The sequence below is a fragment of the Caretta caretta genome, chromosome 2 (assembly GCF_965140235.1).
Source record: "Caretta caretta isolate rCarCar2 chromosome 2, rCarCar1.hap1, whole genome shotgun sequence".
Classification (NCBI taxonomy): domain Eukaryota; kingdom Metazoa; phylum Chordata; order Testudines; family Cheloniidae; genus Caretta; species Caretta caretta.
In genome coordinates this window covers 9,374,637-9,399,849 of record NC_134207.1, presented here as the reverse complement: position 1 = coordinate 9,399,849, position 25,213 = coordinate 9,374,637, and the positions used below count along the sequence as shown (strand labels likewise).

General features: G+C 48.7%; 1 protein-coding gene across 7 annotated transcripts in view; it reads right to left on the bottom strand.

Annotated features, from left to right (window-relative positions):
• Positions 1-8,304: 8,304 nt before the first annotated feature.
• The window catches only part of LOC125632890 (uncharacterized), a 79,023-nt gene continuing 62,114 nt past the window's right edge, over positions 8,305-25,213 (bottom strand). For 5 of the 7 annotated variants that reach the window (XM_048841763.2, XM_048841766.2, XM_048841767.2 and 2 more), the window contains 9 exons: positions 23,282-23,383; positions 22,055-22,153; positions 20,932-21,078; positions 19,504-19,671; positions 18,531-18,728; positions 17,917-18,123; positions 15,141-16,506; positions 10,807-10,959; positions 8,305-8,656 (listed from right to left, as the gene is read on the bottom strand). In XM_048841763.2, the coding sequence (XP_048697720.2) occupies positions 8,448-8,656; positions 10,807-10,959; positions 15,141-16,506; positions 17,917-18,123; positions 18,531-18,728; positions 19,504-19,671; positions 20,932-21,078; positions 22,055-22,153; positions 23,282-23,383 (2,649 nt within the window). In that variant the 3' untranslated portion in view covers positions 8,305-8,447. Of the gene's footprint in view, positions 8,657-10,806; positions 10,960-12,860; positions 12,967-15,140; positions 16,507-17,916; positions 18,124-18,530; positions 18,729-19,503; positions 19,672-20,931; positions 21,079-22,054; positions 22,154-23,281; positions 23,384-25,213 lie in introns of those variants that run through there. The other 2 variants (XM_048841764.2, XR_007355442.2) reach the window with 2 other exon arrangements.

The following is a 25,213-nucleotide window of genomic DNA, read 5'->3' as shown; positions in this document are numbered from 1 at the left end:
CCCGTCCAGTGCCTTAATCACAATGGGGCTACCTAATTCCCATGTCACAGCTAGAAGAAAGTATAAAAGAGGGACAGTGACATCATCTCTAGGCCTCTCTCCTCCCCCATCTAGAAGTTCGTCTGGAAGACAAAGACTTTGAACTGGGGAGATGCGTCTCAGACTGAGAAGGAAATTCCGCTTGCGTAATAAGAACTGTAAACTGCCTGAAAAATCCAGTGGGGGTGAGAAATTGCTTGATTCAAATCTTGCTTAGTCTTTAGAATTTAGACTGTGATTTTATTTTTATTTCTTATGTAACCAACTTTGATCTCTATGCCTGCCACTTAAAATCTCTCTCTCTCTGTGGTTAATAAATCTGTTTTATCGAACACAGTGTGTTTTTGGTTGAAGTGCCTAGAGAATCTCAGCTCCGGTTAACAAGAGCTATTGCATGTCCACTACCCTTTGTTGGAGTGGCGAACTAATTAATGAGCTTGCACTGTCCAAGGAAGTCTTGGGCCATGTAAGATGGTATATTTCTGGGGTGCAAGGCTATGGGCTGGTGGGATTTGCTGGTGTGTCTCTCTGTATAATTCATGAGTGGCTTAGAGCACCTTGGTGCAATGTAGCTGGGTGTGCATTTCCACATACTGATGGCTGAGTGATCACAGCGCCTGGAGGGGTTTGCGGCTTGTCACTGGCAAAACATTGTGAGGGACAGCCCAGGCTGGAGAGTTAAGGGGGCATAACAGTCTCACAGTTTCAGAGTGTACCCCGGGGATCCTGTCACAATTACCCACATCAGGTCTGATTTCAGTGGCAGCTTTGCTTGCATACAGGATTGGGCCTTTAAAGCAATTCTGTTTTTAATTTAATCCTTCAGATCCCTTTTAAGTGCACATATGAGTCAACAGTGTAACATTGTTGCCAAAAAATGCAAACCTTATTCTGGGCTGTATTAGCAGGAGTCTTGTAAACTGATATGGCCTCAACTGGAGTACTGTGTCCAGTTCTGCAGGCCACATTTCAGGAAAGATGTGGACAAATTGGAGAAAGTCCAGAGGAGAGCAACAATAATGATGAAAGGTCTAGAAAACATGACCTCTGAGGAACGACTGAAAAAACTGGGTTTGTTTAGTCTGGAGAAGAGAAGACTGAGAGGGCACAAGAAGGAGGGTGAAAAATTGTTCTCGTTAACCTTTGACGATAGGACAAGAAGCAATGGGCTTAAATTGCAGCAAGGGAGGTTTAGGTTGGATATTAGGAAAAGCTTCCTGTCAGCGTGGTTAAGCACTGGTATGAATTGCCTAGGGAGGTTGTAGAATCTCTGTCACTGGAAGGTTTTCAAGCACAGGTTAGACAAACACCCGTCAGGGGTGGTTTGTTATTACGTTGTCCTGCCTTGAGTGCAGGGACCTGGACTAGATGACCGATGGAGGTCCCTTCCCGTCCTACACTTCTATGATTCCTTCCATGAAGGCTTTAAAAACGGTTCTTGCCAGAGCCCCACAAGCAAACTCATACTGGGCCTGTTGTACTCAGGCTCCGTCTACACTACGAGCTCGAGGTGCGAGTTCCCTGCTCAAGTACACGCACTCAGGCCAGCTCTCACCCAGCTAGTGCGTGTACGAATAGTAACATCACCACAGGAACACAGATAGCAGCAGTAAAAGCATGGCCGAGCCATGCTGAATACAAACCCGCCTGAAACCTGTTGGTACGTCCTCACCGTGGCTCAGCTACCTCTCCCCAGGCTACCATGGCTACACCGCTATTTAGACCCACGCCCCAGATTCATGGTATAGCTGTGGCTTTAGACAACATGGTGACAGGTAACTTGTAAAAAAACTAACTAGATCAATCTGCATTGTTGTGTGTCTGTTTGTGCTAGACTGTGATCTAGGAAAGGCCCTAAGACCTGCGTTAGGTCAGGATAAAGCACGTCATCACCTCCCAAACAACTACAGAGGTTGTTATACTCCTGAAGTGTATTGCCTTAATTGGTGGCTTTATTATATGTCATTGAAGCCCAAGGACACGAGCAGCAGGGATGAGCAACTGGTGATTGGGAGTGTTACACATTTAACGTGAATGTGAGAAGCTGACAGATGCAGAGAGACGTGTGTGCATGTTTACTGTTGGCGGGATTCAACCTCGGAGCACCCTCTACTGACCTCCAAAGGGGGGAATATCTCTGCCAGCTTATTTGAGCCAGGAGAAATCATCAGGCTGCCCAGGAAAGGAGCTGGCAGATACCACCCAGCAGGGCTGAATTTGGGGCTGTTTGCAAATTGACGTGATTTACACAGTTTGAAATAAAATGAGCACAGAGGTTTAACTCTGCAGCAAGTGGGGGTCAGGGGAAAGGAAACTATTTTCATAAGTTAACTGTGTTCAGTAAAAGGCTTGAGTGCACAGAAATACAGCCATGGCCAATGGTGCTGATGTCATACGTGGTGAGCGTCCGCAGGAACACAAGCACCGAGCACGAAACTCTGCAGAGAACAAGTTAAACGTAGAGGGTGGGACCCCATGCAGTGGCTGCACCCAGCCAGCTGTTCAGGGAACTGCGTGGGTCAAAATGCTCCCCTTGGTCTGGATGGGCAGTCAGATCTTTGAGAGGGTTCCTTGAGTGATCCAGCAGCTACACAAAGGCAAGGTTAATGTTCACCGGGCAAGACCATGCAGCCCTGAGGGAGCAGTGCTGGACCAGAGGGAGCCTGGTGAAAAGCCCGAGGGCTTGAGGCAGGAAAAGCTCCATGTGTGTTAAGCAGACAGAGGCCGAGAACAGCTCATGCATGGCAGCACCAGCTGTACAATCCACCTCGTGCCCTCAGCTGGCTAGTTCGCGTCACCTCTGTTACTGCGTTGGGACCCAAGCGAGCTAGATTAAAGCTACCTCAGTGGGGCCACAAAGCTGCAGCCACACCCTGTGACCGCAATGTAAACGTACCCGTCACAGTTTAGGGCACCTGCATCTGTATTTACCCTCCATGGTCCAGCGACTGAACTCACTCTCAGATCCCAGCTTGGACAGAGACCTGCAATTCTCGCCCTGATGACCAGGGTTTTTTCAAGCCTGCACCATTCCCTGCAAGTCAGATGACCAACATGGCCAGCGTCTGTGCTTTGCAGAGGCTATGAACAGTGTAGTTGCCCACAGTTATAGGTTAGCGCACAGCTCTTTCTGCGCAAGCATAGAGGGGTAGCTGGGTTAGTCTGGATCTGTGAAAGCGGCAAGCACATTTATTCTTAAGAGGAAAGCATTAGAGAGAAAACATTACAAGCAATAAAAGAACCTACACACATGCTAACAAGCTTACTAGAGATCACCCCAACTCCAACAAGGGCTCCGGTAGGTGCCAGTCCTTCAAATCCCACCATGGGGATTTTCCCTGGTTACCAGTTCATAATAGCTTTTGCTCAGAACAAGCACCCTCATGAATAGTTCAGTCTTTCCTTTGTACTGCTTGGTCCTTTGACCTTGTCCTCATAAAACAGGTAATCAGCAGACAAAGGGCCCACTCCTAAATGTATAACTTCAAAAGGCTGGGTTTTTGCATAGCTAGACAGGGATACCTTTGTGTTCATCTTCCCCTTGAGATTCCCACTTAACTTTGTTTGTCTCATTGTTCAATATAGTCCTTTGATGGTAAGAACAGTCCCCAAGGTTTACATTGGCCACGTCTCCCCGTAGAGACATTAATACAATCCCACAATAATACATAACCTTTGCATTTTTAATACAATGGACTCCAAAGATACTAAAACTTAATTTAATAAGGTTTTTTCCAAGGATATTGCAGGAAATTGCCCTGTTACAATACCCTCATAGAACTTCTTGGTGACTGGGTAGTGGTGCCTTCACTGAGGTTACTGCTAAATGAAATCGCTCTCCCGTGGGCAGTTTGTGTCCACCTCTATTCCAGGTAAATAGGACTTGGGCACATGTTGTAAGCAAACATCACACTAAGAAATACCGTGACGGTGCATCACCAATTTCTTCTCCAATAGGAAACTGACTGGCTACAAGGACCCAATGTCTGCTGCAGCTCAGCAAAAGGGGCAACAATACAAACCACATTAAAAAAACCAAACACATTAAAATGGCATAGATTCATAGATAGTAAGGTCAGAAGGGACCATTATGATCATCTAGTCTGACCTCCTGCACAACGTAGGCCACAGAATCTCACCCACCCACTCCTGCAATAAACCTCTCACCTATGTCTGAGCTATTGAGGGTACCCGCTCCTTTTTGGTGAGCACAACAGGATCATCTGGCTACTTGTTAACAGACTCCTGCTGGCGATTAGACAGAGTAGGAGAGGATGCATTTTACCACGTGGCGGCAGCTTTTGCAGCCTATTGTGGACTGACACAGACTGTCCCTCTGGCCCATCTGAGACCAGTATTGTCACAGACTGAGTCATGGCAGTGAGTAGCAGAGAGCAAAAAAGGGACTGATGATAAGACCACTGATATTTCATCCCTAAGGATTTCAGGAAGGCAACATACAGTACAGTTATCAGGGGGCAGTGGTGTTAGTCTGCATCCACAGAAACAACAAGGAGTCTGGTGGCATCTTAAAGATTAACAGATGTTACTTCAGTACAATTGCCATCTGTCTTCCAATATTAAAAATAGGCCGGCTCCTTGGCCCCGACTAAGTGCCCTTTGTGCCACTCCAATGCCAACTGATCCCATTTCCACCCCAACCCCCCACAGGGAAGTGTTGTGGAAGGGAGAGGGCAGGCCCATTTTGACACCATTCAAGATAATGGTGTTACACTGGGGTAAACGTGGCATGAGAGGGTAACAGGATTGTTACTAAACACATCCCCTTTCAGAACAGAAATCAGCATCAATGCATACGGCTCAACCTAAGTGTGGCAGGACCTGACCCTATATGGAATAATACCAAAAGAATTGCTTAGCTTATCTGCTCCTAGCGTTAGCAGGGATGCTGGCCTGAAATAAGACGTTAACACTGAGGCTAGGCTGCTCTTCAGAAACAATTTAGCCTCTGGTGGGGAAAAAAAAAGGGCAGTTTTCTTAACCTTTCAAACGTCTAGTTATTCAAGAGGCTTCTTGATTAATGCTAGAGATTTAACTGGGCACGAATGCTTCCGTCAACTGCCAGCAATCACAGGGGAATGGCTCTTCAAACAGATGGTGGATTTTCTATTGGTCAGCTACTGCTGGCCATGAATACATTGTGGCTGGAAATTAAAAGATGGTTTCTAACCATCAGAGGAGAGAGGGTCTGTGACAGCCTCCCAACAGGAGTGGGGATGGGTGCGGGGGCAACAACCTAACCAGTTTGACGGTGGAGCTTGATATATTTATGAATGGGGTTATATGACGGGGTAGCCTGTGATAGCAGGGGATGGACTCGATAAGCCAGGAGGTCATTGCCCATTCTACGTCCCTAAGTTCTCCCTCTTCCAGCTCAGAAGATAATGTTTCTCCCCAGAAAGTTAAAGCACCCCAGAAAAATGGGCTTGGAATGAAAATGTCTCCTCATTGATCATAGTTGTGTGTGCCCCCATAATGGGGTGGGTGCTGCTGCTTTGTATTATAGCAACACTTAGGGAAGCAGGTAGTGTTGCCGACTTTCCATTTTTTCATAACCAAACCCTACAGGCCCTCGTCACTTACTTCCCCCTCTCCCGGGACTCACCTGCCACCTGAAGACCTGGTGGGAGGCGCTGACATGAAGCCTGCCTGCCTGTCCAACTGGGGCATGGCGAGGTGTGTCTGTCCCCTGGAGCGAGGGACCGGAGAAAGCCAGGGCCCTGGGAGGCTGAGAAGGTGGGCAGTGCGCCTGGCCCCACTCCTCAAGTGCACTGCACTGTCAGGATCCCTCCTCCTCCAGCAGCAGCTGCTCTTCCCGCCCTCCCGGTGGCAGAGGCCGATCACGGTTACTTCGATAACGGGACTTTTGGGGTCCAGTCAGCAGTGCTGACCGGACAGTGCACAGGTCCCCTTTCGAGTGAGCTTTCCAGTTGAAAACCGGACACCAGGCAACCCTAGAACCAGCTCAGCCTGTTCGGCGCGGTCTGGGTATATAGCAACAGGTCACCTCGCTTGATGGGTACGTCTACACTGCAAAAACTCCCCCAACAAAACCTGCGGCAGCAAGTCTCAGATCCCAGCTCAACTGACTTGGGCTTGCTCGACGGGGCTAAAAATAGCAGTGCCAATGTTCCCCCTCAGGCTGGAGCCAGGCTCTGAGACCCTCCCCGCGGCTGGGTTTGAAAGACAGGGCTCCAGCCCAAGTGCGAACACTGGCATTGCTATTTTTGGCATCGTAGCGTGAGCCCGAGTCCGCGGGCACTGAGATGCGCTGCCACAGGGCTGTTGTTTTTCTGCAGTGCACACATACCATATGTGGACAAGTCGGTTAAATGCAGCAGTATTATCCCCATGCTGCTGATGGGAAATGCAGGGAGTAAGTGAGTTGCCCAAGTTCACAGAGGAAGTCTGTTGCAGAGCCAGGAATTAAACCCAGGGCTCCTGAGTCCCCCTGATGTGCCTCAACCACTCAACCATCCCAGCTACTGGGGCACCCCTGCAGTGCTGTCTTACTGTGTTCCTGAAGTCCTGCGGGCTGTGAAGTGCAGACCCACAACACACCCAGATACTCACCAGGAGCACTGCGGGGAGGTGGCAGGCCTAAGCACACTTTCCTGCTTCTGCTCCAACTCCTGAATACTTCCAATACCTCGGTTCTGAGCAAGCCACGTGCTGCCCCCGCAGCGTTGCCTCAGCCCGGAGACTTCAGCACATTGGAACTCCTCCTCCTGCACAGCACGGCGATCTCGCACACTGAGCGTCTCCTCAGCATCCATTCTCGGTGGTATGCAGGCGCTGTCCCGACCACACACAGATAGGCAGCCTGGCTGCTTGTGGGGATGGGAGAGGAGGTTAGCTCACAAAGAGCCTGTTCAGACAGACCACCAATGAAAGAACACAGATTTATGGAAGCCAAAAACTCGCAACCTTTATTTGCTCTTATATAAGGCTTAGCCCTGCTGCCGCTGAAATCAATGGATTTTTGGCCATTGATTTCAGTGAGAGCGCAGGTCTGTCCCAAAGTGCCAGCCCTCTCAGGACATCAGCGCTCTGCAGCGTTCCCATGCGGGAGGTGTGATTCTTATCTCCATTTACAGACAGGGAAACTGAAGCACAGAACGATTAACTGACCAGCCTAAGAGCAGGGATTAAGCGTCAAGATTCTGGACCAGAGCACAGGAGTCCTGATTCCCCACCCCCTTGTGCTAACCAGTAGTCCCTACGAGCCTCAGGGCCCCTATTTTACCAGCTAAATTCATGTCACTTCTCCCCGTGGTAGCTGATCACACTGGTAAGCCCCAGTCACTGAATGGATTTTGATGAAATGCAGGTTCCAGGTGGCACAACCCCTGGGCAGCCGGTCTCCATCTCTGCTTGGTGAGGGGGGAGTCTTGAAGGACATGGGTCTGCACCTTCAATTTCTCTTCACTGTACTATTGTCTCTTTTCTTTGGGCTACACTGCAACCATAAAGCCAGAGCCCCGTGGCAGCAAGGCTGCAGAGAAGCACGGCTGCACAGGAAGATGACTTGGGTCCCATGCCTTTGGGAGCACCAGGGGAGAGCAGGCCAGAGCTACACCCTTTCCAAGGCCGAGTTGTGTGGACCATCCTCCTAGCTGGCCTAGCTCTTCTGTTGCCATTAGCCTCCAATTGTCCTTGCCCTCAAGAATGACCGTGGTTTGCTGCTGTGCCTAACCCCTGAGCAAAGGTGTCGAGGCTGGAGATGGGGATTTATAGCCCTCACACCTCTGCCCACCGGGGGTGTGTGTGAGAAAGCAGTTTAGCCCATTGCATCATGGGAGGACAATGCAATTCTTCACTGTGCGGCAGCTGGCAGCGAAACTAGGACTGGTTTTACACAGGAGAGCGTTTCTCTAGCCTAAGCTGTCCTGCCAGTCCGATTGCTGTCTCCATAGCCCAGTGATTCCCTCCACCACCTGTGGAATAGATACAGTAAAACCGACACAACCACTGAGACAGGGAGAAACCAAAAGCCAAATCCGAACCTTCAGGGGAAACTCCCTTCTCGAGGGCATGTAGCATGACCAGCACCTCCTATGGGTGCTGGAGGAGGTCATGCCTGACCAGCCAGAATTCCCATATTAGGTTCCAATCCTCCGAAGTGCTGAGTCCCTCGGTGCTGGGCTCCAGCCAGATGTATCTTGCCGGAGATGCTCAGCACCTCTCAGGAGCAGGCCCCAGAGGGAGGATCCATGAGTACAAAAAAGCCAACAGACTTGGACATGGAGGGAACACAGAAAATTATCTTTATTGCATTCCGTTTGGCCATACAACACGTCGCCGTTCACGCCCTACTGCATTCAGGCAGCCCAAAGGAGACCCACGTCACGACAATCGCTGGTACTGGGGAGCTGGGTGCAAACAGGCTAGACCCTGCACACATCCTGGCCGTTCATGAGCAGATGGATGGGCTGCACACCTCTCTTCTCCCCATGGTGCATGGACAATTCCCTCTCGAACCGTGCTCTGTCCATCCGCCCTTTCAAGGAGTAATAGCGGAGAGCCACGCTGTGCCAGTCTATTGCCCCCTCAATGTGCAGCGGCCTTGCTGGCAGAGTGCTTCGAATGTGCCCACCTAAGGAGAGAACAAGAGATGGCTAAGAAGGCAAGAGGAGAAAGTCCCCATCCATGCACCAAGGCTCCTTTTTTTGGAGTCCCTCTAACAGGCGGAGTTGGTTCAGTGTAAGTGTCAGACCCCATTGCCCTCTCCTGGATGAAATCAGACCTGCTCAAGTGTTTGTGATTATATTGCCTCCTGGTGGTTGGAGGACTAAAAAGAGTCTATCTCACAATACTGCTGTAAAGGTAATGGGAATTCCCATTTTGTTCAGGTGGTGGAGGTCTGCTTTTGGAGCAAAGATGTAGAGTTCGAGCCTGGGGCTGTGCAGATTAGTTGGCAATTGTGGTGTCTGCATGTGTTTGTTTACGGACCCTCACAAACGCAGTGTCTTAAAATATATTGTCTGATATTATTTGGAGCTGCTGAGATTACTGAGTTCTTAAACTCTTAGTTTCTCCTGATTAAGGAAAGAAACCTATATAAATTACTAAATTACCCAATGAAATATGTTACTTAGGGTTAGTTGGGTGATGTGTTGTATTATAGATTTGATATTAATTTTCTGTAGTTAATGCAATGATTGCATCTGATTTAATGGGATTGCTTGCGGAAAAGATTCTGCCTTCAGACGTGCACTATTGAGGGAGCAGTGGCTTGGTAAAGGGAGATAGAGCCTTTCACCACTAGTTGATGGGTTCAAATCCAGCTTGTATCAGACTGAAAGCTTCTTTATGACAGCTGTCAGTGGCTATGCAAATTAAGTTGGTCTCAGTCCAGTCTGGTGAGGCAGAGGCAGCAGCTCATAGGAAACAAATATGAATCAAGAATAAATGAGTTTCTAATCTTCCTCTGTGAAGCATGCTCTTGCTGCAATGCAGAATCCGTCCCATCCCACCTCTGGCTCGGTGACTGAGCAGGCTCAGAGTGGCCCTGCAGCTGAGGTAGGAGGCACTCGCTCATACTGAACCCGTTCCTGGCGAGTGCACATTGAGAGAGGCAGGAGGGAGTGACGGAACCACCCCATCCTCTACTCTTCTACTGCTAAGGCAATGAAAGAGGAGGCGGCTCCCTTTCACCAATGATGCGCCCCCTTCTGCCCCCCAGAATTCATTCTGACTGTGCCAGGGAATTCCACTGCGTTTATCCGATTTGCCAGTATCTGGTTTCCTCTCTTCAAACTCACTGGGCCGGCCTAACCTACCGAAAAGGAACCTCCCTTCCAGCTGCCTCCAACAGCACCGTAAGTTCCAAGCAAGCTAGATAACAGCGAAGCGGGAGGAGGAATCTTCGTGGAGAGTCGTGTTAGTGGAATGTTGTGTTACACTGATGTACAGTTTGGCCTCTCCAGACAAAACATAACCAGCGCTGGCTGAAGCCCCCCTCCCTCCCACTGCTTTGAAAACTGACTCCTAAGTGTCTGAACCAACAGCATTAAAGCAAAGACAGGCAGAGTAATGACTCCATCCCTCGTGCGCTCTGTTGTGCCTAGATATGGTAGCACATGCAGAAGTTCATTCTGCAGAGCACCTTTCAGCCACAATATTTCCCAAAATGGATAATACTCTTAGGAAGTGGAACAACAAAGGACAGCAAAGGGGGACAAAAAAATTCAGATGTGTAGATAAGGGAGGAAGAGAGACTCTTCCAGCTACAAGAACCAATACCGAGAATCAGTGTGGTGGAGAGATATAGGAAGGCAATTGCAGGATACCGGAAAGCAAGAGCTGCAGAGGAAAAGGCTATTTGCACCGACAGTACTGACTCTGTACAGAAATAACAGAAGTGAGACATATGGCAACAGCCCAACCACACAGTCTGAGGATCCCAGCAGTACAGAGAAAAAACAACAGCTACATTAAAGATCAACTCTTCACCTTTCCTAGGGAAAGATTTAGAATCAAGGAGATGGAAAAGACCCATTAGGGTGTCTAAATCATCCAGTGGAGGATTGTTCCCTGCATTGTACCCTCCAGCAATGGGGTCTTCGTTCCATTCCACTATCAAATAGCTCTCCTGATTAGGACTCCCCTTCCCCTGATATTCATCCTATGTTTTCCTTTGCTCAGTCTCAGGAGTGCACCCTACTGGGGCACCCTATGTAATTTGGTCCCCTTCTGGCGGTCTATTGTGGATTTCCAGCGTATGGCTCAGCAAAGGGTCAGTACCTTCTGGTGATACTTGTGTCATCCTCTTGGCAGCAACCCTAATCCAACCCATGGACGTGTGAGCCAGCATATTGATGGATCGTGTGTCGGAAGTGCTGTCCAGGTCTTCCTCTTCGTTTATCAGGTCCCTCCGTTCAGTGGAGCACAGCTTACCTTGGAGGAGCACAGAAGCTCAGATGAATAGGATTGTATACAAACATGACCTTAACCTCTACAATGGGGATTTATCGTCACTTTTTCCCATGCTTGTCTTATTATTCTGTTTTTGACACAATTGTGCTAGCTGGTGCATAAGATACAGATAGTTTATACCAATAAACCCCCCCTCCCATCTTTAGAAATTAGTGACAGACAACCCTTGGACATATCAGAGGGTCAGGTAAGAGTCCGAAAGTTTGGATATTCATTCAAGGCTTACATGAGTTTTCTGAGTGTGGACATCTCCAAAGACTAGGGTCTCCAATGAGATTTCTGTGCTGCTTGGTTTAGATGAGATTGGAAATATCTCAGCAATGGCAGGGCCTCAGGTCAATTTGGGCAGAGGGTTGTTCAAGTTATCTTGAGTAATATTAATTATTGGATCCAAATAGTTATTACTGATTATTTTCAACTTATTTTTTCACTGTATGTCCCCAGCTGCGGCGTTGGCATACTGGGTCATACTGGAAAGATCGCCAACACTCAGGAGTAGAATGATTAGTTTACCCCTCTCCTTGACCCCAAAACAGAAAATCATTATGCATCTTTAATTTTTGGCCCTGAAAAACAGTCAGATAACACCTGAGGATTACCGTAATCATTGGACATCATTTGCACGCCATAGTGCGAACAGCTCAGCTCATGAATACGCATTTAGGCTCCTAAAGAGAAGCTTATATTTGGGTCTCTAAATGTGGATTTTTAGGAGGCCACCTTTAGGGACCCAAGTTTGTGAATTTCACAGAGCTTTTTGGGAAATGCCCCCTCAGAAAAAAAAATTGTTTTGGATGAAATTTAAAGAAAAAACAATTTTTGTCAGTGTTTTGGGTTGGTTGGGCTTTTTTGTTTGTTAAAACTCCTCAACATTTACAGTTTTCAAAAACTGAAAAATTTCAGGGAGGCAGGGAAAAATAGTTGGTTTTACTGAAAATTTTCATCTGACTGACTTGAAATTTTTTTGGTTCTCAATTACCAAATCCCTCGATTTTTTTAAATTTGGGGGATTTTGGCTTTTCATTAAAAAAAACCCTGTTTTGTTTTTTTTTGTCAAAAAAAATTTTTTTTTTGCTTTGAGCAGGGGGTTGGACTAGATGACCTCCTGAGGTCCCTTCCAACCCTGATACTCTAGGATTCTCTGATTTGTCATAGAAATTTCCAGATTGACAAAAAGCCATTTTTAATGAAAAAATAAAAAAATTGTCCAACATCTTTCCCAATTTAGCAAGCCCTGTGCTAACACCCCGAAGTAAGAGCTGACAAATGCATAGCAAATAATACATTCACTGATTTTAGCCTCCTTTTCCATTTGCAAGTTGCCCACTAGCAGCTTACAATTTTCTTGAATTAAATTATTAGATATTATCTGTCAATTAGTTTTGGTGAATAATTCTTGGCCTGCAGCAGTTTGATATCTGGTTAGCTTAGATAGGTCACACAGCAATGCTTCTGATCTCTGGCAGGATGAGTGTAACACAGAATTGTGGTTGCAAAATTCACTCTCCAAAAATATTTTCTCATATTCACTTAACATTTGTTGTCACACCACCTTTCCCGCCATGAATACACTCTCTGGGTACACTCACTCAATTTAAACATAGCGAGCGAGTGAACACAAGAAGTTTGATTTTCATTTGAGCAGAATATTTTTTCAGATGTTTGCTCCTCTCTGTAGGACATTGTTCCTCTGCCAGTCCGGAGGTACTACGCATTGAGCCACATATCTGAACCAGATAACTGGGGAAAACATGGAAGGGAATGCAATCCATAATTCGCTGGAAAATCACAACTTCAAATGCCAAGAGGGTCTGAAATGACTCAGAACAGAGCCAATGCCAGTAAACGGCCCTGACACAAACCTATTTATAGTAGGTCTGCCTAGGGTGAAGTCTTGTCCATTGACTTCACTTCTCAGGATCAGGCCCTCAGTCTCCCGGGATTACATTTCTCATAGAACCACAGAAACTGGAGATGGGAAAGATTTATTAGCTCATTTTATTCACGTACCTCTGCAGGAGCAGTGCAGGATTGTCTCTAACTGTTCATTTTCAAGTGCCTATACCAGTTTAGATTTCAATGTGTCAAGCAATATAACTTCTTACTGCAAAACAAATCCACAGCCTACATGTTCTTTTTCTAGGGCTTTTTTGTTTGTATTTACTATAGCTGTTAGTTTCTTAGTTCTGCCTTCTAGTGGTATCATGAGGAAAAAAAGGGGAAGAGTCCAATGTAACCTTAGAAACCAGTTTAATTTGTTCTATGACACTATTATGCACTAATCCTAATTGTATGGTTATTCCACCGTGTCACTACAGGGCGGAGTTAACATTGTCTGGGTGCCTTAACTGTGCATTGGCATTCCTTAACATGACTGGATTTCTTTTAAATTTAACCTTAACTGAATTTCCTGGATCGGTAATGCTTGGTTTTTCCCCCTGTAATTCCCTGTAATTACCCTTAAATTACTAACACGTGCTCAACCTTAACTCCAATTTGATATCCTTTTTATCTGGGATTACAGTTATATATCCTGTTTCCAGAGCAACTTGGGAAATAAAATACTATTATGTTTATTAGCTACTTGGTTAAATGATGCATGCTTGGTTCTGGTTTGGGGATAAGGGGAGTTGCAGCTGTCCATGTAACATTCATGTAGGAAAGGGCTATGTATATGAAAAACCCACCACTGTAATTACACCATGTTTTCTGAAACATTCCCAATGTAATGGCACTTCTACCCCATTCTCTTGTATGTCTGTGAGAAGGAATGGAGCAGTGTCTCTTTAAGAGGACATACTTCAGAAAACTCTTAGGCCCAAGTTTCATCCTCCTTTCCTGGAAAGTAACAGTTTCCATTTGACTTGGAGACATTCTTCCTGCACTTACCCTACCACCCATCTAGCCCGCTGATGTCCAGGGCAGGGGTGTCATTTCAGAAAAATTTGGGGGCGGAGGGCAAAGTTGTGTCAGCACATAGAACATTATCTATGATAATATGGGCTGGGCGAGTGGAGCAGATAGACCCGTGAATTTGGGAGGAGAGGCGAACCAAGGTCTGAGGGACTAACTGCCCACCTTGCCACCTTGCAAATGATATGCCTGGACCAGGGGTTGCCTGGGTCTAACAGAGAGAGCCATCTGTCTTCATTGGCAAGATCTTTTTGTTGGAGGTGATCATTGCCTATGTACCCAAAACCTCTATATTGCACACTACTAGCCCACATTTAGGTGCAGATGAGTGGAAAGTGCTTTGATGCATTGCTTGGAATGTAGTACAATGGTGTAACATTACTATGCACTGTAGTAACATGCACAATACTGTGAGCTGGATCAGAAATATCGAGGTTCTGTGGCCTCCAGCCTAGATGTCCACTGTTGGTTCATATGGAGAGTATTTGGTCTGTAATAAACTGGTTGGAAATTTTCTGATGCAACCTTTTTCGGCTGGAAAATATCGATTTGCTGAAAGTGAAATATTTCACCCTAAGCGTATCAATTTTGATGCAGTTTAGTTTTGGGGAAGAAAAAAAAAAGGATTTGGGTTTAGGTTGAAATATTCCATTCTGACACTGCTTAATGGAACGTTTACATTTTTTGTTTTGAAATGACTTTTCATTTAGAAATTTATTTTATAGTGTAAGAAATGTCAAAATTGGAATGAAACGCTTTGATTCACCTGAAATGAATTTCTTTTCCCAGAATTTTGTTTTCCGGAAAATTTTGAATTATTTCGTTTTTGTTCCCATTTTGGAATGGAATTTTTTTTCAAACTCACAGAATTTCCCACATATTGAAAAATCGAGTTCCCTCCCGACTCTAGTCTGTAATGTAAGCAACAGAGAGAACCATGGGCTCATGTTCTACTTTCTGCCTCAATAGAGTTGCTTGACTGTAAGTGAGTGCAGAATGAAGCCATGAGTGTGGTGCCTGATGCAGCACATACTGCCCCCTGGTGAGGACCTTAAATAAATCCAGGCATCTGACATGCTCCCACTTTCCAAGGTCTCCCTAAAAACTCTTACAGCTGCCGACATTCAGCCATTTCATTTCATTTCTTCAATCGGCTTTGGGAACATTTCCAGGACTGCAAAATAAAAACATTCTGACACACAAATCTACATATAAATTAGCAGTTGTACCTTTGTGTTTGCAAAGTATTTTGATGTAATAGAGAAGATTTGTGAAGAGGTTAAAGGGGGAAGGTGTTCCAGACTTCCTAGTCATGTCCCTAATGAGCATGGCCCTGCCAAACTTCCACTCTGTGTCAGACTGGGCTTGTATCCTCTGGTAGGTGTCACTCATCATGGCGATCAGCAGGTTGATCAGCACAATCAAGGTCACGATCAGGTAGACCCCAAACACAAAGCGGATGATGACAAAAGTGAACTGGGGAGTTCTGGTGAGTGAGGGCAGGGACTCGGGGTCAACAAGGCCAAACACGGAGAAGAATAATGTGACCATAATGACAACGGGGTCCTGGATAGCGGTGCTCACAGTCGTGTTACCACCAGCAGCTGAGAGGTTGGTCTTTGGTTCAGGGTAGACTGGCTGGTAGACAGATGACAGCTGCATGGTGAAGGCTATGTGAAACAAGCCCAGGATGACTGCGAACCTGGTGAGATCCTTCATGAGGTTCCTGATTATGACGGCCCAAGGGCCAAAGAGGTGGTGGAAGGTGAGGAACTCCAGGAACTGCACAAAGGAGAGCGTCATGGCCACCCCTAGGAAGATGTTTCTGGCAAACAGGCAGTGCAAGCGATCGGTGCCAGCAAACATCAAGGCCAGCAAATGGCAAAGGAAAGCAATGGCAGAGAAGCCCAAGACGAACACTCTGATCCAAGCCAGGCCAGCCCTTTCTCCAAAATGGGTGAGCTCGGTGACCAGTGTCCCCAGCAGCCAAGCTAAGAGCAACCACTCGTTCCAGTATGGCACCATGTGACCTTCATAGATGGGGCTAATGGGGGGATACACTATGGTTAGGATGAACAGGATGAGCAGGAAGATATGAGATGCCAAGTGGCTCATGAACTTCATAATAGGAATTTTATTGAACCTATGTTTCAGGGGTAGGGAGAAAACCAGCCACATGGGGGGGCACGCTAGGAAGCAGACGAACAAGAGGGCAATCTTCCATGGGGCCCACTTCAGGCTGCCATACCAGACTTCTGTCAGGTATTTTTGCACTGCTGGATGTGCTACTACGTCCTTCTGTTCACACTCAATTAGCGAGTCCAGCATGGTAGTGCCTCTGTGATCCACTGCACGGAGAAGGTAGCCAGCACTTCTACCTCCAGAAGCCAGCGTCAGGAGCTCAGTGGCCATGCTCTCAGTGTACTTGGCAGCAGTCAGCAAGTCTTTGGCACGTTCCTTCTCCTTCAGGGCAGCGATGTTGAAGGCCCGGGAAAGCTTGACAGCAGTGTCCAGGGGAGCAGAAGAGTGAAGGACAAATTCCTCAATTGCCTTGTTGTTGTTCAGCTTCCCACAGACCATAAGGTCAAAGATAAACTGGAAAAACAAACACCCTTAGTTAATATCACAAAGAGGAAGGATAGTCTTGTGCTTAAGGCATTGGACGGTACTCAGGAGATCGGGTTCAATTCTCACTTCTGCTACAAGCTTGCTGTACAACCTCGGTCAAATCATTGAATCTCTCTGGTGTCTCAAGCCTTCTGTAAAATGGGTATAACAATACGGTCTTTTCCCCACTCTTTGTTTTGTCTATTTACAATGTAAGCTCTTCGGTGCAGGGACCATCTTTTCCTATATGTGTGTACAGCACCTGGCATGAGGAACTTCTAGGTGCTACTGTAATGCAAGTAACAACAACAATGCATAATGCTTTACAAACACTGACTGACCACAACACATCCATGGGTAGGGCAGCATTATCAGCACCGCTTTACATATGGTGAAACTGAGGCACAGATCAGGTGACCTGCTAAGGTCACAAAAGGATTCATCACCTGAGCTGCGATTAGAACTCCAAATTCTGTGCTCAGAGGCCACACCTTTAAACTCTGGATTTAGTAAATAGCAACGTGGAAAAAAAACAATCCAATTTGAGAGGAATATTTCCAAAATGCCAGGGACATTCACATATTTTCACTGGGGCTGGAGAAGGCTCATCATATAAATGCTAGATGTGTAGAACTAATGTTCAGTGATGTTTTTTTCAGCTTCTAGAAACAGAGGAGAGGTGTCTCTGACCAGATCAACTCCCTGGTCAAGCTGGTTCTATTACAACTGGGTGAATAATAGATTTTTAGGTTTGTTGGCAATTTTGACAAAGTTAAAAAAACAAATAGTTTCAGGTCAGACCAAAAAAGACAATTTTTGCACATTGAGACGTTCACAACATTTTCATTTTGGTTGAACAAAATGTTTCATTCCAACAAAATCAAAATGTTGCATTTCAATTTTGACTCTTTTTTTTAAACACTTCTGAATGTTTTAAAATAAAATGGAAGGAAATTTTGAAACAAAAAGTCATTTCCAACTGAAAAATTGAAATGTTTCATTTTGAACACGAAACATTTTGATATTTTCAGAATCCGCTCCCCCCAAAACCAAACAATTAGGTGAAACAGTCACCAATTCATGAAACAGTTTGGTATTGCCAAATCTGCATTTTTCACCAAAAAAAAAAAGTTTTGGCTGAAAATTTTTTTCTAGCTCTAGTCTCCAGCAACATATGGCTCTGAGCTCCAGGAACCCCATAGCCATTGCTACCACTGATGTGACCAATAACTATAACGACCAATGACCTAGATTACTGGGATCCTAGTCATGCTATTGCACCATAAGGGCATTATGTAGGTGCTGGGGGTAGGATTTTGCAAACAAGAGTAGGACATATGGCTCAGGGCTTGCCCACGTCACCTCCCCTACCTCACCTTGGTTTAGGGTCTCCCCTACCTTCCTGTCCTCAATCAGTTTCAAGGTGGTGGAGTTCCTTTTCATCAGGAAGCTCACTACTTCTTGGTGGTTCTCAGCAGCTGCATACTGGATAGGTATCCTCCCCTCTTTGGACTCGAGAGTGGGTGTGGCACCGCTTTCCACTAGCAGCCGGACACTATCCAGGAAACCCGATTTGGCAGCAAAGTGCAATGGGCCCCAGCCTTGCTGTGGAATTAAAGGACGTACAGTGAAAATGCAGCATTCATTGACCACAGGCATCAGGCAGTCACATAATAGGGAATGGTGCAGGAGGGGATGGAATCACCTTTAACCAGAATTGCATGAAACTTTCATAACTTTCACGTGATGGGCAAACTGGAAATCCATGGGCAGCTGACTTGGCTGGCAGCTTTTGTCAATAGACAGCCATGCTGCTGTTCGGAACCATGGAATTCAGGACGTAGGGTTTGGAGATACTGTGTAGCACCTTCTATGGCATCATATATTGTTCATGGCACAGGCCCACGATCAAGGCTTGGTGCGAGACTCTCCATGAAGAGGTTGCACAGAAAGTGTGACCGCCCCTCACTGTTCCAGCAGGCTAACACCAACCGTGCGAGCTGCTGCTGTACCTTGTCGGTGACGTTGATCTCCGCTCCCTGGCCCAGCAATGCCCGCACCATCTCAACGTGGCCATTGGCTGCAGCGAGGTGGAGGCATGTCCGCCCTCTCTTGTCTCGAAGATGCAGCTGGGAGGTGGATTTGCTCAGAAGAAGCCCAACGACGGCGGTGTGACCATGCTGGGCTGCCAGATGGAGAGGGGTGGAGCCCTAAGCACAAGTGGGCTGGTTAGCATTGTACAGCATTTGGCACAGGGACGGGATGGCTCCAAGGTCACTAATGGGACCTAAAAATGTCACCTAAAGACACTGTCAGACTTGGCACAAGAGGCATCACTCTTACAGCAAGGAGAGAGGCTGAGGACCGAGGGTCAGGGAGATTGAACTACCCTCCACAGCTAGAGGTGACCCCTCCAGAAGAGGGCTGGGGTCCACTGTCTGAGGGCTACATGGACGAAGCTTGCATTGCAGCAGCCTCTTCTGCAGAGGGAAGAGCTGTCTCTATGGTTGTCAACCCGGCACTGGTCAGTAGTAGCACTAAATTCATGTAGAAACAACCAAGGTGGGCCATGACGTGGCCGGATGGTTTGGACTGGCCTGAGCTGGAGAGCAGCCCAAATGTTAGGTCGTGGAATTGGCCTTGGACTGTCCCAAGAGGCTGATGCTTCATAGTGGCCTTGCTCTGTTGTCATCATACACATCAGTGCAGAGTGGTGGTACAATGCTAGCCAGAACGGCCACTCGAGGCCCCCGGAGTGCTGGCCTCAGAGAAGCTAGGCCCTGAAAGTTGCCCAAAAGGGCTTGGCTGGTGTCAGCTTTGGGGGAGGTGGAAGCTTCCCAGAGAGCCTGTTACCCCAGATATGATGCTGCAAAATCAAAGCTGCCCGCCCCCATGACAGGCTGCAGCCTTCTCCTGGGCTGAGCCAGCTCAGAGCACGGTGGCCCCCATGTGAGTAGAACACACAGAGCATGGCTGGCCTCTTACCTGCAGGCTGGTCTGACAATCCACCTGTACGCCGGGGTAGTTGAGCAGCAGCCGGACCAGGCTCTCGTGTCCCGACTGGGCAGCCAGGTGCAGTGGCGTGAATCCTGACTGCGATAAATCACACAGACGGCAGCAGGGCCCCTCTGATGCCCCAGACTCCTGGGCATACTGCGAGGGCAATACAGTTCCCAGACACTTCCCCCCGCAGTGCGTACAAGTCAGAAGCCAGAGCAGCTGTTCCCCCATTTTCTGCGACTCACGCCTGCAGGCGGGCCATAATGATCTACCTTCCTCCCTCCCTGAGGCCCTGGAGAGTCAGCAACATGGCTGAAGCCTCCCCCACATGCACCATCACACTGGGTTACACATTGGAACAACTCCGAAACCTTTCAAAGGTTTTCATGAGACTGTGAGTCACTCTATAGCCCGGTGGCTGGGACACTGCTGTGGGAGACCCAGGCACCACCCCTGCTGTGCCTGATTCCGAGCAGAGAATTTCATCCCAGGTAACACCGAATCAGACAGAGCGGGGTCTTGAATCTGGATCTCCCAAATTCCAGGCCCGCGATCTGGCCTCCAGCCCAAAACCCTCCTGGTGAAAATGTGTGGAAACCAAAATGTTTCAGCTTCCCCGAAACAGCATATTTCGGCAAGAACGTTCCAATCAGATCTACCCGCCCCCCAGTTCTGGAACAAGTGGTGCCGTGGGACCGAGGGCTGCAGTGTCAGGGTCTCTACGCCGTGCAAGTTCCACGCACAGCCCATCCCTTTCAGTCAGGGCCTTGGAGCCATTTGTCATCCAGGCCTCCCGTTTCTGACCCTTTGAAAAGCCTCCCTGTGGAGCCAAATCCTAACCAAGGAGAGCAGAGATGGGAAGAGGCAAAGGCAGATTTCCCAGGGTGAATACAGGGGTAAACCCTTCTCCCCGCTCCACAGGCCCAAGGGAGAGAAGAACCAGGGCAGCTGTGCTACACAGAGTGCAGTGACATGACACAGGGAGTTGGGGGCAGGGAGGGGGGCTCTCCCCAGCCTGTCTGCCCCAGGGCTGGGGTCCATCCAGAATAACATGGAAGAGAGGTGCATGGCCACCCAGGAGTGCGTGCAGGGCGCAAGGATCTGCAACTAAGAAGGTTCACTGGCTAAAGCCACAGCACAGAAGGGAGTAAGAGTCCAGTTGACGTGGAAACTATTCGGGCAGCTCTGAGATACAGCAGCAGCAGCCAGGAGGGGGACTCAGTCTGCAGCAGAGCACTCCTCTGCCAAGCTTGTTTACAGAGGAGAAGACTTGGGCCTACCACACAGTGAAATCAAATGGCTCAGTAACACGAGCCCCCATGTTATTTGGCTCCACGGAAATAGACAAGTGGGTTCGGGATGCCATTTGTCGGCTTGTCCCTTATCCCTTCCTGGGGCTGGCTGCTGTATTACCTCACTGCCTTGCTCCTTGACCTGCTGTCCTTCGGAGGTGAATTTGGGAGGCTCGCTGCGCATGGTGGCCAATCCCCTGGCGAGCATGTCTCGGACGAAGTCCAGCTGGCCATAATGAGCTGCCACATGAAGGGCAGTAAATCCTGTCTTGGAAGGGAAAGAAAAACACATCCACAGTTCATGGAAAACAAACCAAGTTTGCTCTTTTAAATGAACCAGAGCACTCTCATTTAGCATCCGATCAAAGCACAGTACATGCCTGACAGCTGGAAGGAAGAAGGTTAAAAGGGAGAGGTCACAGAAGACATGAGAATGACAGGAACGAAAACAAAGAAAGGGGTGAAAGAATGAGAGAGTTAGAAGAGGAGAAGGAGCTTTTGGGGATACACGTTTCAGGAAGCATCCTCTGCATTTGGCATCCACAGTTGATGCCGCAAGGCTCTGGGCAGCATCAGGAAAAGACGACTCCTGACAAAGCAATAGAAGGCAGGGCCTGTGTTAAGGGATGTGACTGGGTGCCAGGAGCCTGGGGTTCTAGTCCCTTCTCTGCCATTGGCCGAGGTTTCAAAAAGGACTAACGATTTTGGGTCACTCTATTAGTGGGTGCTCAACTTGAGAGCCCTAAAACAAGCCTGATATTGTGGAAGTGCTGAGCACCCACCCTCTGAAAATTAAGCCCCTGTAGGGCATCCAAAAATGGAGGCCCTCAAAATCACTAGTCACCTTTGGAAACCTCAACTCACACTCGCTGAGCTTCAATTTCCCATCTGTACAATGGGGATACTAATTCTTCCTTTCCCAGGAATTCCTTTCTCTTCTGTCTGCCTGGGCTCTTTGCAAGATCGTTGGGGCAGGGACTGTCTCTCACTAGGTGTATACACAGTGTCCAGCACAGTGGGGACTAACCATTACCAATAACTATGTGTCCCATGCACTTCCCTGCTTTGCTGTGTGGCCCTATCTCCGCTGGACACGCAACTAGGTCCTGACCCTCACCTCTGACCCAGTTACAACAAACACCACCTGAGTTGTGTCCAAACAGCGGCTGTTTTCACAACATAGCCACACCCATGCCATAGGCAACAAGGCCCCTGCTGTGCAAAGCCAGCAGCCACGCACTCACCTTGGTGCTGGTGATTCTCAAGGAGATGCTGCCCTTTAAGGCCTCCAGGACACTGATGTGCCCATGTTTGGCCGCCAGGTGAATTGCCGTCATTCCTTCCTAATAAGGAGCAGAGAAAAAGCATCAGAAGGCAAGGCCGGGTGCAAATCCCGGAGTGTTGTCACAGCAATGGAGGAAGTCTGGGTGAGGGACAGAGCCTTTGAAAGGCCTCCTGGGGTCTACTCGTATTCTTTGAGGTTCTGACACTCCCAGCACGGCCTAGCTCCATGATATGATGGTATAATTCAGGGGTTCTCAAACTTCACAACCCGCTTCTGACAACAAAAATTACTTCACGATCCCAGGAAGGGGGACCAAAACCTGAGCCTGCCCCCCACCCCACTGCCCCAACTTGATCCCCGCCACCCAGGGCTGAAGCCCTCAGGCTTAGGCTTCGGCACTGGGCAGTGGGACTCAGGCTTCAGCCCGGGGCCCAAGAAAGTCTAAGCCAGCCCTGCTGACCCCATTCAAAGGGGATCGCGACCCACAGTTTTAGAACCGCTGGTATAATTCAAGGTGTCACAGGCTGGCTGGGCATTCAGGACAACGGGCCACCGAATGGAGAGCTACCTTAGCCTGGAACTGTTCGAGGAGTCATGAAGAAAGAGGAGGCTGGTTCTTTATAAATGAAACATCACTGCCCTTTTGCTGCGAGGGGCAGAGAAATTTAACCCTTCATCCCTGAATTAAACAAAACAACTCACCACACTACAATCACAGCATGGCACCATCCTGGGACTAGTCTACAAGAGACAAACTGGGGGACATGGCGGGAGATGGAAAGAACAATAGGGATGCTTTTACTTCAGCATCTCAGCGAAATGTTCGTGCCTTTCTCAAAGGGGAAAGGGCTCAGACCCCTGCCCCCATTCACAGAGGCGCACATCAAGGAGAGGCACAAGGATGTGAATGTAAATTTTGTAGATGCGCCTTTCCCTGCCAAAGAGAGATGCCCTTCTGAGCATGCAGCCTGAAATGAAGGAGGGGCATTTGCACTCGGGGGCAAGTGGGTGTTACCAGTCCCCTCTGTGCTGATTACGGAGGATGGGTTGTTACAGCCCCCAGCAGCTCATGCTTTTGACTCTAGAGGGCCCAAGCTGTCAGCCAAAGAGAGCAGCCAGCACCCGTTGCGTTCACACCATCTGCATTTTGAACTGGGAGCCGCCCAGCCGAGCCCTTGGTACGTACGCCATCCTCATCCGCTGCCGAGGCTCCCGTCTGCAGCAAGACCTTCACCACCTCACAGTGCCCCCCAGCAGCTGCCAGGTGCAGAGGAGTGGAGTAGTTTGTCTGCAACACAAAGACAGACCGGGTGGGTAACTAACCATGTGCAGTGTCTGAGCTTCAGAGCAAGATGGCAGTGGGGCTCGCCTTGCAGGGATCACAGCATGTAAGATTGTGAGGCAAGGGCCAAGGGAGGTACCAGAGCTCCCTGCCTATAACACCACAACGGCACAGAGCATCAGGATGGTGTGGGACTCTCCCACAGGCTTCTCCTCCAAATGCCTCAAGCCTGGGTCTTCTCAGCTCTAACTTGCCCTGAGGATGCAACCTACGATTCTTCGTGCAGGCCACAGAGAGAGTGTAGAGGGGCAGACAGGTGTGTTTAAACTGGGGGAGTGAGGAAGTTCTTGGGAACTGTGACTGAAATCTCAGCACTCTCCTGTTTGGCGTGACAAACAGGGCTCAAAGAGATCTGCCGGCGACCTCACTGCAAAGGACACACTGCAAATTCCCTCCCATGCAAGCAAAGCCCTACGTACATTAGCTACATACTAAATAAATAAAAGGGGGCAGATGCAACTAATGCATTACTGAAAACCAGCTGACAGTTGTAGCAATGCCAGCAGACAGGGGAAGGGGAAACCGTGCTTACTAAAACCTACAGGCACATTCCCTTTAGGATCTTGTGTAGGCCCCCGTGTCTCCTGGAGGCTGGCAGGAAGTCAGAGGGGTTCCCCTATTTATGCTTTTGGGGATGCTGGATCTGAACTTCCCAGCTGGTTCCTATCTCCATAATGGGCCAAACCAAAAAGCCAGGCCCCAATGCTCATGAAGTTTGGGGAAGGTTAGATTTGGATCCAAAATTTATGGTTCAGGCCCGTGTTATCAAAGCAAAGTGGTGAAGTATCACGTTGTGCGCAATGACTGGGGTTATTCACCTCCTTCGTGTCTGGATGGTGACGTTGGAAGAGGCAACTAACGCAATGTCTGCCTCTTTGCACCCGCCCTAGGGGAGAGCTTATTCCAGAAGCTGCCAGCTGTCCCCCATTTCCTTTGGCGGATACAAGCTCTCTGCGTTTCGGAGGCAGCACAGTTAGTAAGGTAATGGTGTTCTCATATTTTGCTGCCATCTCATATTTTGGGATGACTATTCCTGGGATGCCCGCTGTCCGTGGAGCAAAGACTCTGATAGCATGGCCATGCAGCAGGCGTAAGGCTAGGATTTAGTCACGGAGGTCACGGCAGACGTGGATTCCGTCACTTTAACAGACCTCCGTGACTTCTAGGACTTCAGGAGGAGGAGGAGATGGGACTGTGTGTCCCTGCTCAGCAACTGGGGCTGGCTGGAACCAGGACCCTGCAGCCCCAGCCCCAGCCCTGTGGCTTCTGCCGGGGGCTGTAGCCAGGGCCGCACACCCCAGCCCCACGGTGTCCCGGGCTCGCCAGAGGCTGCAGCTGGGGCCGTGCGCCCCAGGCCCGCAGCATCCCGGGCTTGGCGGAGGCTGCAGCAGGGGCTGCGTGCCCTAGCCCTGCAGTGTCCCAGGCTCGGCAGGAGCTATAGATGGGTCTGTGTGCCCCCCTTGCGGCTTCCCAGGGCTGTGTGCCTCCCCTCCGGGGCTTGGCAGGGGCTGCAGTCAGGGCTGCACACCCTGTCCCACAGCTGCGGCCAGCTCCAGAACGGGGGCTGTGTGCTCCCCATGGCTATGTCCTCTCCCCCCCGGCTGTTGCCGCTGGAGCTGGGGCTGTTCTCCCAACCATGGCGAGCGCTCGGCTTGTCGGGTCCCCCTCCCCATAGGACTCCCTTCCTCCCCCCATCTAGCCCTGCCCCCTCCCCCCGTCACAGGCTCCGTTAATTTTTGTTTATTGCCTGTGACCTGTTCCTGACTTTTACTAAAA